Source organism: Colletotrichum tamarilloi, assembly GCF_030869305.1.
Source record: "Colletotrichum tamarilloi strain Tom-12 chromosome Unknown Scaffold_89.1, whole genome shotgun sequence".
Taxonomy (NCBI): Eukaryota; Fungi; Ascomycota; class Sordariomycetes; order Glomerellales; family Glomerellaceae; genus Colletotrichum; species Colletotrichum tamarilloi.
The window spans coordinates 40,064-53,278 of NW_026849472.1; the positions used below are offsets into that span (position 1 = coordinate 40,064).

Genomic DNA, 13,215 nt, shown 5'->3' on the forward strand with positions numbered 1-13,215 from the left:
TGCGAGATGGGATGAAACCTAGAAACCTGCGTCCAATGTGTTTCTCGACTTGTTTTACCAAGCAGCCCGTCGCACGAACGGGAGAACAGAGGGAGCTCGGGGTATCGGCGTGTTCGTTCGGCCTCCGTTCCTCTATGGAAGACCCCGTGTGTGGTGCATACTATGTCAAAGGGCCATGATTCATACATGCAAATAGGAAGTCGATGGTGAGGGGAATAGGCATGGCCAAGGAAAGCACTGCATGAACCCACCTCACACAACTGAGTTGTCAATTATGTGGGTTTAGACCGTCTAGTTGTCATTGTAACTCTACGTGTGACTTCACCTCTCTCTCTCCTACGGGCGTCCGCGGGTGCGGAGAGAATACTAGTGTCTCAAGAACAACCCCATTGCCCCCACGCATTGACCTAGCTTTCCAAGTTGCCTCGGCTGTTGATCTCGCTTTAGACGCGATCATGAGATCGGACGACGATCTCTAGGACGATACGGGGCCCGGAAAACAACACCCCCGGCGGGCGCAATGTGGACGCAGCTTTGCGAATGCGAAAGCCCCATGTCGGTCGGTGCATGTGCGGGGCCTCCGTTGGACTTATAATCTCCCCGATCGGCTCCGGGCCGTAAGAGTGCTCCCCCGTGCGAGTACATACTAAGCTCTTCCCGACCCCGCGTCCCCGCATCTGTACTTGACATCCGTGCATCCGGCAATCGCGTAAGATGGAGGATAGAGCTTGTTATCTCGCATCTGACCCCGTGGGGAAAGCGCATTCGTAGTGAGAAGTATAAAATAGTACAAATGTTTATATCAACTTAGCTGAGTTAGTTTCTTCCCGATTTGAGACCATAGGCCCACGCCTGAACAGCCTTTGACAGACTCCCCAGTTGATGAATTTCCCTGAAAAAAAAGGCTTGAAAAACGCTTTGAGGACGCCAAACTCTCAGTCTTACAGCAAGCCACCTGCCCTACGGGCTTGAATTGAGTGGAAGTCTCGGAGAGCTGAGGTAAATATAGAAGCTACTGGCAAAATCACCATCGAATTTGCGATTAGTCAACATTTCATTTTCAAAGTTCTGCGTCCTGAAGGTAATACTCGATGGGGTCATTTCAAAGAGCGAGGTGTTTGTCATTCTGTTGGCTAGAGTTCGGTCTCCGTTGCCGACATGCTTCTCAAAAACGGATCGCTGATATGTCACTAAGCTTAGACTCAGAGCCCGTGTTTCTAGACCTATAACCGTGACGCAGAAAGCGAGTAAATCACTCAGACATTGCCGAGACACTGCGGAGGATCATTCCACTGGAGACCATCCAACTGGGTTCAATTTTCCGTAGGCTGTCAGCACTCGAAGATTGGCATAGATATATATATGGGTACGTCGATGAGTAGATAGATTCTCTCAAGAGCTGAACGCTTTGCCAGTGACCGAACTAAGAGAGACGGAGTTTCGGGGGATCTTTGACAGAGCCGTCGTCACCTTAGTCGCCTCGGCCCGCTGGAAGGCCCTCGCAGCAATACGACCCCTTTCGCGGCCCATGAGTGGTCAAGCTTGTTTGAATTGCCCACATAGGGTTAGCATGCTTGGTCTTTATAACGTGCAAACACGAGAGCTTGTCATCCTAACTCAAGCTATATAATTGCTCAAGTCCGATCTGTCGCGGCCCTTCATAAGCATACTTATGTAAACAACTGTCTTTACCATCCTTATCTCCAGCATCAAGAAAACAACGGCTGCCCTTTGCCTAGCTTGAGGAAAGCTTGCCATGTAATATTCCCGCCACTGTCAGCCCACATGAAGTCGCCCTTCAATTGACATTCCACAACGAGTTATCTGACTTGTAAGTGTACAATATAGGGACTAATCGATCCAAGATTCACAAAGTGAGGACGCCCTTGTTACAATTCTTATCCAGCTATGGGGTCTTCATGCGTCCAATACAATTGCACCCCACCCCATGATTGATGAGGTCTGTATGTCGAACTAAATCGGCACAGGGACGGCTTAGGCCAAGGAATTTCAAATTGATCGACGAGTGAGCAAGGACGAACTTTCGCGGATGTAAGTGCGAGATACTATCAAAGGAGTGTCATTTTATCATTGTTCATCGCCGTGATCAAATTTGACCTGCTCAAGCATAGGCATCAGCCAAGCAACTAGATTGCTCGAGCTCGAGCTCAATGCGTAAATGTTCTATAATTAGGATTAAACAACTAACCCCATCTTCGACAATGTCGTCCTCCAAACCAGCGCCCCCATCCAAGATACAAACTACAGACGACCACGTATGGCTCACAGACCTAAGTGATCGTGTGTAGTTGTAAGATGGGAGCGCCCCGCCCTGGTCATTGACTTTCCTGTGAGAAAGCTGGCTTTGAATTGACTGTGTCGCGTGAGATCGTCGGTAGAAGAAGAGTCGGGCTGAGTATGTAGGTCGCCGGCCTCTGGGTATATCCGTCCATAAGTCATGATGTAAAAGTGGTGTTCTGAAGAAGGAGTAATGATGCAAAAAGCCGACCGCCGTGGTATCCACCGCCAGGCCAAAACATTATCAGCGAAGTCATCAATCCTTTCCAGATTGATCTTGCCTCCAAGCTAAGTTCGACTCATTGTGCAACCGCAGCAGCTACCGCCACTCCGACAAAGGCGATGAGCATAGCGAGACTTGAGTCAGACTGGCGACCTGCAGCATTGACGGGCGACGACGTTGAGAACGGAGGGCTCGTCGGGAGGGGGTTCCATGTGTCTCCGCCGCCACCGCCTTGCGTTGCCGACGCAGACGCTGAACCACCACCAGCACCTCCAGACGCCGTGGCTGTTGCGGTCGCAGGCGATGAAGCGAACGAAGAGCCCGAGATGGCTGAGACGAAGGACCCGGATACTGTTGAACCACCAACAGCACCTGCGCCAACACAACCACAAACTTGGTCTTGTCAGCCTTTCTGTCCAACAAAGATTGATTGCCGCATGATGACCAACAAGTCATGATGATAGATACTTATGATCGAATGTTCATGGGTAAAGGAGGAACTTACCGGATGAAGCTCCGTTGATAACAGCCTGGAACGACGCGGCAGGACAGCCCGTCGCAACACAGGGCTCAATGGCGGCGTATAGAGCCGCTTCTTGTCCACATTGACATGAGAAATCGAGGCTATCGCATCCTACAAAAGACGCGCCGTCGAGAAAACAGCTTTGCGCGCAGGAAGGAATAGCTGTGACGGCGACGCTCGCGCAGTTTTCCGCCGCCGCCACGCCGCCCGCCAGCAACACCGCGCCGGCGACGAGACGAGTGAAGTTCTTTTTCATCATGATATATGACACGATATGTTTCTGTACTCTTCTTGACCGAGTACTGTTTGGTTTAAGCGATTGTGAAGTTTGGTCGAATTGGGAGATGGTGAAACGAGGAGTGCTTCAAGGAGTCTTGTTGAACATGGAGATGGAGCGTCCAATTCGTTCCTGGGTGGCCCGGATACATGCAGGAGAAAGGGAGAATGGGGGAACAAGCTTCCTTTGTGGAGGGAGACTGTAGGAAAACCCTGCATGGGGGAGAGGGTGGGAGTGGGAACGGGGACATAGAAAAGGCAACAACCGACAATCACGTTTGTTCTTTTGTCACCTACCTCGCGATAAACACTACCCACGACTGAAAGCCATGAGCTCTAGACCAGCAAGCCTGGGCTTCCTTCAGCTGCACGTTGCAGCTCAGCTAGCTTCCTCGGGAGCTATCTAATTTCCCTCACAGGTTTTCGCTTTCACATGTGGGCTGCTGTGCTCCCAACTGGCGGCTGGTCGGCATGAGGTCATGTCCGTCGAGCCGTAAATGGGAATATCATCACTAATACGACGCAGGTGGAGAGGGATGTCACCCACACCAGCGCACACACACACTCCAGCGCACCAAAAATTTTCACTTAGTAAGGTAAGGTAGTTGTCATTCTTTCATTGCGCTATCTTACTCGGCCGACTTCTCCTCATCCACTTTCCCCCGCAGTCAACCCCGGGGGGTCTGGGGACGGCGATGCCTTCCGATATGGGGCAAGACGCGGGGGAATCGACAGGGATGCCCGAGGGGGGATGGCGCTGATCCTTTGGGCCCTGGCACTACTGCGTACGGCAAAGTCGCAGGTTTTGCTCTTTTAAGCTTTTGACCTGGGGCGCGGACGAATCGTTTGTCTGATGATTGACTTGGCCGTTGGGATGGACGAGCCATTTTGCCCAAGTCTTGGACGCTGGTCCGACCAGGAAGAGGCGCTGGCCTCGCGCTATATCAAGTTGGGAGCTTGGTGACAGGGGTTGGGCTAGACAACACCCTGGCGATGTGATTTGATGTGCAGGTGATAAGCTGGCTGGCTGAATCCACCATGAATGGACCGAGGCTGGCAGAAGACGCACGCGACAAACATTTGATTGTGATTTTGCATCTCGTATTAGGGCGAGATGGTGGCACCGTTCCCCGTAACAGAGATCTTGACGGACGAGGCGGATGAGGATGCTGCTTCGAGGTGGCGAGCCAATCGAGGCTTCTAGACACTTACTTACATCAATTGACCGCCCAGGCCGTTGGAAAAGGTTCGCCGGTGGCTTACTTAAGTTCCTTTCTGCTAGTGCTAGGCCTCACAAACGCAGCCAACTGTTGGTAATATCGCATGAGCCACTAACAGACTGCTAAGACATGCTGCTACCACAACGTCAATCGGTTGGAGGAGATCATTAAGCAAACAGTTCGACATCGTTAGTAGGGATTGAAGGCGCAATTGCGTAAATACTTAAAAGATGGCATAAGCGAGACATTAGATCAGCCCGTGTGCGTGGATTGGACGGAGAGATTGAAACGGCTTGTAATGTCACGTCTTTTCCGTCTTCCAAGATTCTTCTGAAAAGTCTGGATTTCCCGAGAGACTTCGGAAATTAGACGAAGATGGTTGCATGTACCTGGCCTATCATAGGCTAAGGTTGCCTGTACTTTATCATCTCCAGTCTGCAGGCTTCCTAGCCGATGTTACTGTTAGTATTACTATTATAGGGTAGTTGGTTCGAACCGTGGGTTAACGAAGAGATTAATTAAACTATATGAATTTTTACGTAAGTATAAAAAAGAGGTTTTAACTATAGGTTAGGCTAGCTATAATAATTATAAATAGGGCCCCCTAATTAGCCCCTATATAATTAGCTATATACTACGGTTAAATTATATTTTTAATTTAATACTAACTTTTTTTTTTATTAATTCATTTATTACGGTTAGAGGTATAATTTAACCTCGGGCCCGTTTACTAAATCGTCTCTTTTTCCCCCTTTTTTTTATTTTTTTTATATAACTTATTTTTTTATTTATATATTAACTTTTTTATTATTTACGAATTACTTTAACCCCTTATTAAGTACTATTTTTATAAAAGCGTTAATAAAGTTATCGTCCTTATTAATTTAACGTATTTTAAAAATCTCGCGTTTTTTATATAATTATTTAAAAATTATAATATTAATTATAAGCCTCTTTTTTTTTATTATTCTTAATTTAACGAGGTATTTATATAATAAGTAGGAATTAGTATAGATAATTATTAAAATTAGTAAAAAGTTAAGTTAATTAATAATCTTCTTTAGCGTCGTTAAAATTACGTAAATAAGGTTAATACTATTAATTATATTATAAACTTTTAATACTAAAATATTTCTCGTTACTTATTTATTTTTAATTAACGAGTAATAGATTATATTACTATATATAGTAAATTCGCTCTTACTTATACTCTCGTTAGCTAAGATAATAATATATTTTAATTACGAAATAAAGTCGTTATTATTCGTAAATAACTTATTAATAAAAACGTAAAGTTTACTAATAGCGAGGTTAATTAAGTAGTAAACGAGGCCTTAATTAAAATTTATCTATTATTACTTAAGCCGTTTATTAAGTACTTTAATATTTTATTTATTTAGTTTTATAGCTTATACTACTTTAGTATAATTAAAAATTACTTCGAATTAATATATATTTATAATATATATCCCTTACGTAAGCTTAGTTTTATATTATTTTTTAATATTAATTACGTTTAAGTTAATAAAGGTAATTTTTTTACTCTACCCCTTTTACTAAAAGATAATAGTTTCTTTTTTAATTATAAGAATTTTATTATTAAATATTAATAAGTTATTTATTATAAGGACCTCTTTTAGTTTTATTACGAAGCCCGCTTTTTAAAGCTCCTTATTCTCTTTTTTTATAAAGTTAATATTAAATAGGCCTAATATATCGTTAGTTTATATTCTAATAATTTTAAATTATTTACCTTTTTATTTAAAAATTAATAAGTACGGGTCGTACGTAGATATAATTATTAATAATTAATTAATATAAAAATCGTAGTATATAGCTTATTAATAAGTACCCGATTTTATAAGCCTATATAATAGTTTAAGTACTTTAATAATCGTACTTTTTAAGTACTTATTAACTATTTCTTTTAATAAATAGGCTAGGATTTTTCTTATAAGCCCTATAGCCGATTAAATATAGGCCTAAGTAATATTATAGCTCTAAATTTCGTATCCCTTTTTTTATAATAATACTATTAATACTATTATTAATTATTAATTATAGCACTATATTATAAGTAATTAAGTAAGTAGCGTCGCTTTTTTAACGTTACTATACCCCTAAATTATATACTTAGATTTCTCGTACAGTTAGGGTATTCTTTTTTTTTTAATTTTATATATTATTTACGATTTAAATATATAGAGATTTTTATATTTTTCGGGGTTATAGAGGATAAATTAATAGACCCCTTAATTACGTAAAGTATTTATTTTAATAAGATCTAATCCCTTATATAGCTTTTTAATAGTTATAATAATACTTTTTTTATATAATTTAATTACTAACTCGAAATCGGTTTTTTTTTATTATATAAAAAGTATTAATTACCTCGTTATTAATAATAAATTACTACGTTAGGGCTTATTATCGTAGTTTTTTATAACGTTTCGTTAGTAATATTAATACCTTTTTAGTAATTTCCTTTTTTTTATTATTTATTAATACTACTATAACGATTTTATTAAAGATAATTTCCTATACTTTTATAATTAGTTATATAGTTTCCCTTAGCTCTTTTTTTTTTTATAAATTAGAAATTATTTTAATAGGATCTATATAATATAGTCTAATTACGGTAATTAATATTTTAAGTAACTAGTTACGATCTTTTATAACTATATAAAAGTACTTATTAATAAAAATTAATTTATATAACTTAGCTTATTACTAAGTAATTTCGCGCTAAACTTATATATTTAAATTTAGAGGTATATTTATATTAGCCCCTATATTGGGCTTATTGTACGTAGTAATTACTTTATTAACTTACTTTTTTATATTTACTTTACGTAGTACTTATATTACTTTTTTAACTACTTAGGCTCGTTAGTTTATATTTAATAATAGTAGCGAGGCTAAAGTCGTCTTTAAGTATATTTTAAATATTAATAGCATTAGTATAAGACTATTAAGTTTTATAGTATTATTATAGTATTTAAGTATTATTTAGAGGTATTTATTATTAATAAAATTAGGATTTTCTTTTTTAATAATTCTAAACGCCCTTTTTAGCTACTAGTGTGCTCTTTTTATTTTTTTAATATTATAGTATACTTTTATAAGTACGATTTTTAATTATATACTATAAGCTATCGTATTTTTTTTAAATTTTATTAATTTAAAACTCGTATTAGCGTTAGTTTTAATACTATTTAGTAATCCTTAATATATATTAATTTAGCTTTTTTATAAAGCTACTTATACTATTTTTATTTATAAATCCTAGAGGAATTACCCTATTTAAAATAATATAGCCTCGTCGATTATATATAGAACCGGTTAACTATTTAAATAAAAGATATTAACGACGATTTTTAATTAAAGTTGAGCTTATTACGTAATTTAAATTTAAATCTGCGTGGGCTTTATATATTTATTTAGTATTAATAGTATACTTTTATTAATTACTCTAGCGCCCCTATTTTAATATTTTTATTATTTAACTATTTTAAGAGGTTATATAGCCTTATAATTAATAAGTATCCGAATTTTTAATATAGTTATTTAAGCTTATTTTTTATTAAGTAATTAATTAACTTTGTATTATTAATAAGCTTTATAAACGCGTACCCTTATTATCGTTTAACTATTTCGAAGTACTTATTACTAAAGATTCTATTTTTTATATTATCGAATATAATACCTAGTTAATCTATATTTTTTAAATATAAGAGAAACAGGGTATTAATAAGTAGAATATAAAAAGTTATTATTTTAAAGTACGTTTTTATTTTTATTATATTTAAGGCGACGATTTTTTTATTTAGGCTAAAGCTAATTTTTATAATACTTATTATTAACGTATTAAATATTACTAGCGCGATTTTTTATAGTACTTAGAATTACCCCTTTTTTCTTATTAACTATTATAATACTTTAGTATTTAAAATAATTTTATAGAAATTATTTAGGTTATATTTTTTATTTATATAGAATACTTATACGAGCTTAATCTTTAAATAATCTCGGTAGTATAAAAAGGACCCCTCTAGCTACTCTTAGAATTACTTAGTACTATTTTTCTTTTTTAATATTAATAAAAGTAGTATTTTTTTTTTAAGTATTAAAAAAATAGAATTTTATACTATTAGATTTATCTTTTTATTTATTTTTATATCCGTTATCTAAGGGACCTTTTTTTACTATTTATAAATAAAAGCTTATTTATTAAGAGTTTTTATTACTTTTTATTTATTTAGCTTCGTATATTTTCTAAAAGCTAATAGTATAAAAAATAAGTAGTTAATATTATTAATTTTATTATAATTTAATTCGTTAGTATAGGGGGCGAGATTTTCTTTGTTTTTTAAATTTTTTAGGGGGGGTAAATATTTTAAACCGCTATTTTAGCTACTATTACTAAGTTCTATACCCCTAGATTTACCCTTATATATAACGAGGAATTAGCTAAATTAACGAGGGCTAGTTTTATTATTTATTACCCTCGACTTTTTATATTATTTATATAATTTAATATACTCTTTTTTAAAATAGTTACTTAACTAATATCCGTCCTTTTTATAAATAAAATATTATTTTTTTATTACCCTATTTATAAGTTAAATCTTTATTTATTTAACGAATTTAGGCCTCTTTATTAGCGATTACTATACCTAGTTTTTTTTTTTCCTTATTATATATTTAGTTAACCTAATATTATTAGTAAGGGCCGTTATATTTTTAAAAATAAGTTTAATATAATATTTTCGCTTTAATATTAAAGCTAGATTTTAGCTTTAAATAAAGCATTTTATAGTTTTTAAGCGCTTAGTATAGGGTTATTTTTATTTTTAATACGTACTAAATTACGATATAAAAATATCTAACTTTTTACTTATTAATCCCCTTATTTAGCTAGGTTTTTACTAGCTTATTAATTTAATTAATAAGCTCTTCTAGGATTTCTATTTACGATTTCTTTTTTATTATTCTAATTATAAATATAAAAGAAATTACTTATAGCTTAGATAGGAGCTCTAGATTTTTATTATAAGTCTCGAAGTAACTTCGGATTATATTAATAATACTAAAAAAGTCGTTTTAATTAAAATTATGTACCGCTTCGTAATAATAATTAGAGGCTTTATTTACGAGTATAATATTAATTACTAAATAATATTAGTATTCCTTAATTCCGACTTTTTCGTAATAGTTATAAAATATTATTAGGGTTTTTTATAAGACTTCGTACTTCTCTTTAGAATATAATTTTTTTTTTAAAAAGATTTTTTTAAGGTTTATAAATTACTTTATATTTACTATTATATTTTTAATATTTATATACGATCCTTATATTATTACGTATTATTAATAATTTTAAATCGTCTATTTTTTTTTATTAGCTAATTAGTACCGAATTTTATATTAATAACGGCAACGAGCTATAGATCGAAATAAATAGAATTATTAATTATTATATATTTAGTATTATATTTTATTTTTATATATCCTTTTATAATAATAGATTACTATTAGTAATTATAAGAAGGAAATCTAGGTTATTTACCCTTTTTTTAAATTCGTTAAAGTAATTATACGCTCTATTAACCTATACCTAGTTTTATAATATAAATTCCTTTTTTATAATTATTACTATTAGGATTTTATATAGTTTTTATAATTATAATTACGTTAGTAATACCCCTTATTTATAGAAGAATTTATTAATTACTTTTATAATTCTTAAGCTTATACTTACGAACTATTTATCTAGCTAGTAACTAAGGTTATTTACGATTTTATAAAATAGGGGTTGCCCTTATAGCCCCTTTTTTTCGTAAACTTTAGTTAAATAGATTAATACTACGTTAATTTACTTATTATTAAGCTAATTTATAATTTTATATATTTACGTCCCCTAATAGTCTAAGTTAATATTTACTTATTTATAAGGGATTAGGATTTTATTTAAAATTAGGTTTTTTTTTTTTTTTTTTTACCTTAATTTACTAAGGGTCGTACTTTAGCTTATACCCATATTAATAATTACTAACGTATTTAATTTTAATAAAGATATATTTAATTTATATACTAACTATAATAAATCCGTACTTTTATTACCTAACGAATTTATTAGGGTTTAAGTAATTCCCGCTTTTTTTTATTATTTTATTACTATTCTTATTTTTATTATTTTTAATAATTACTACTACCTTTTTAAATTACTAATTATTATACTTACTAAGATCTTTTTTTTTACTTAATATAAAAAAGTAAGCTTTAGTAGCTCCTTTTTTAATAATAATAGTAAACGTTTATATTATTATAAAAAGATATAATAATTAGTCTTAGGATCTTTATTAATTACTAATTTTTACTATTTTTTATATTTTTAACTTTTTAAGCCTCGTACTCTTTATAATTTTTAAATTACTTTTTTCCTTAACCTATTTTTTTAAAGCAGTATTTTAAAAGAATAGTTAAAAATAGACGCTAAGTAGCTCGTAAAAGAGCTAAATAGGTTATTAAAAACTAAATAAGCTATTAAGTACGGTTAATAAAATTAAGCTCTCTTTTTTATAAAATCGAGGACTTAAAAAACTTATTAAAAATGCTTATTACTTCGTTACTTATACTAAATAAAGTTAATTATTTTAAAGGTCTTTTTTTTTATAGCTTCTTAATACCCTATTTTATATTTTTTAAATAGTCTTTTTTTATAATTTAATTACTATTAAGTAATTATTACTTATTAATAATCTTTTTTATTACTTAATTAATTTTTTAAAATTAGTAATATCGTACTAAGAGCTTAGTATAAAAAAAGAGCTTTTTAATAGCCTTTTAAAAAATTCTTTTTTTTTCCCTTAGAGCTATATTTTTTTAGCCTTTTTTTAAGCTAATTATAATTTTAATAAGAGGTTATAAAACTATTTTAAAATAATTTTTTTTTAAGTTAATTTCTAAAATTTATAATATTTTTAATTTAATATTATTAAGATCTCTAAATTTTTTCTTCTTTTATTAGATTATTTTTTATATTATATTCTTAAGTAATACTCGGGGGGTAATTAAGAGGGTTATAAAGAGATTATTTAGATCGTAAGTTTTAAAATTATATTTATAAAATCTTTATAATATTAGGCCTTTTTATATATTATAGATTTTTTAATTTAATAACTCTTATATAATTTCTTATTACGCTTATTAAAAATATTTATATTTAAAAATCCCTTTTTTTAATTACGTAATACTTTTTTATATTATATTACTAAACTCGTTCGTTACGCTAATTAATTAAGTAAGTAGTTACTACGTAAGTATTTTTTTTTACTAATTTAGCTAATTAATTTTTAATTACGGGCTAGTTATAGAAAAGTTATTTAGTAAAAAAACTATTTAAAATAATAGTAAAAGATTAGTTATTTAAGCGGTTTTATTAATTAATATAGTTTAATATAGTAAAAATTAACTTTTTATAAGTAGTAAAGGGCTATAATTATTTAATTTCGTATAATATTTAAGAATTACCTCTTTTTTTATTTATTTTTATAAGGTTACTTAATATAAATCTCTTATTTTATATAGTATTAAAAAATCGTCTTTTTTATATAATAAAATATTTTATTAATTTATAATAATAGAATTTAATTATTAATTAGTATTAGTATTATTATTATAAAGTAGTTAGTTTAAACTATAGGTTAATAAAGAGATTAATTAAACTATATAAATTTCTGCGTAAGTATAAAAAAAAGGTTCTAACCGTAAGTTAGGCTAGCTATAATAATTATAAATAGGGCCCCCTAATTGGCCCTTGCGTAGTTAGCCGTATACTATAGTTAAATTAAACTTCTAATCTAATAGTTATTAATTTTATTATACTGCCAGGCTACTAATCTATGCCTTAGAAAACGTGTTTTTTCCCGACTGTAACTTGTTAGAGTATCGTACTTGTAACTTAAAAAAAATTTACTTTCTTCGATAACAGGGTACTTAGACTTGGTAAAGTTTTTGGAGGTATCTATGACTCTGTTATTGTTTCGATTAGATCAAGAGTATATCTGGGATTTGATCGGAAGCCGAACTTATGCTTCTTTGCAACTCTCTGTAGTCACATGCAACGATAGATCTGCGCATGCATGCGACCGCACTATCATAACGAATGTGTGATAAAGCTCAACCAAGGAGCGTCTCCAGCCCTTCTTCCTCGATGACATCTATCCAGTGGACATGGCCGACAATCCTCAATTCCGGATCAATCATTATGTCTCCCCGGTCCATGCGCGACCATACCTTGACAAGAAGGGTCATGGCACGCTGTATGGTGTGTAGGCCAATGATTTGGTAGGTCCGGGACAATCTCTGGAGGACAAATTTTCTCCATCGCTCGATACTACAATTAAAAGTGTACTGTTCTGACGTGAATTGGCCCTCATCCGCTACTATGATTTTACCAAGTACTGAGCCGGCGATAGTGAATACCAGAGTCTGCGTTGCGATGGTCCGAGAGTCGTCCGGCATGGTTTCGAGGGTATTCAAGATGTCAAAAGCAAGCTTCAGTAACAGCTGTGACGGTCTGTCTATCCCATCACAAGGTATACGAATTGCTGGATCCGACTCCAGACGAGCTTTGGCCAGTTCCGGAAAGGCGCGGTACAGTTCCAAACAGC

At 33.0% G+C, this 13,215-nt stretch overlaps 4 protein-coding genes across 4 annotated transcripts; all 4 read right to left on the reverse strand.

The window, feature by feature from the left end:
* Positions 1-2,283: 2,283 nt before the first annotated feature.
* CTAM01_13125 (uncharacterized protein) lies at positions 2,284-2,460 on the reverse strand (the record flags this gene model as incomplete). The annotated part of the gene is made up of 1 exon (XM_060529130.1): positions 2,284-2,460. One exon carries the CDS (start codon positions 2,458-2,460, stop codon positions 2,284-2,286), a length of 177 nt encoding a protein of 58 aa, XP_060376274.1.
* A 137-nt stretch (positions 2,461-2,597) lies between these two features.
* On the reverse strand, positions 2,598-3,303 carry CTAM01_13126 (CFEM domain-containing protein; the record flags this gene model as incomplete). The annotated part of the gene is made up of 2 exons (XM_060529131.1): positions 2,598-2,914; positions 3,027-3,303. 2 exons carry the CDS (start codon positions 3,301-3,303, stop codon positions 2,598-2,600), a joined length of 594 nt encoding a protein of 197 aa, XP_060376275.1.
* A 685-nt stretch (positions 3,304-3,988) lies between these two features.
* CTAM01_13127 (uncharacterized protein) lies at positions 3,989-4,207 on the reverse strand (the record flags this gene model as incomplete). The annotated part of the gene is made up of 1 exon (XM_060529132.1): positions 3,989-4,207. One exon carries the CDS (start codon positions 4,205-4,207, stop codon positions 3,989-3,991), a length of 219 nt encoding a protein of 72 aa, XP_060376276.1.
* Positions 4,208-12,721: 8,514 nt separating this feature from the next.
* On the reverse strand, positions 12,722-13,066 carry CTAM01_13128 (uncharacterized protein; the record flags this gene model as incomplete). The annotated part of the gene is made up of 1 exon (XM_060529133.1): positions 12,722-13,066. The coding sequence occupies one exon, from the start codon at positions 13,064-13,066 to the stop codon at positions 12,722-12,724; it is 345 nt and encodes a 114-aa protein (XP_060376277.1).
* Between the last annotated feature and the right edge of the window lie 149 nt (positions 13,067-13,215).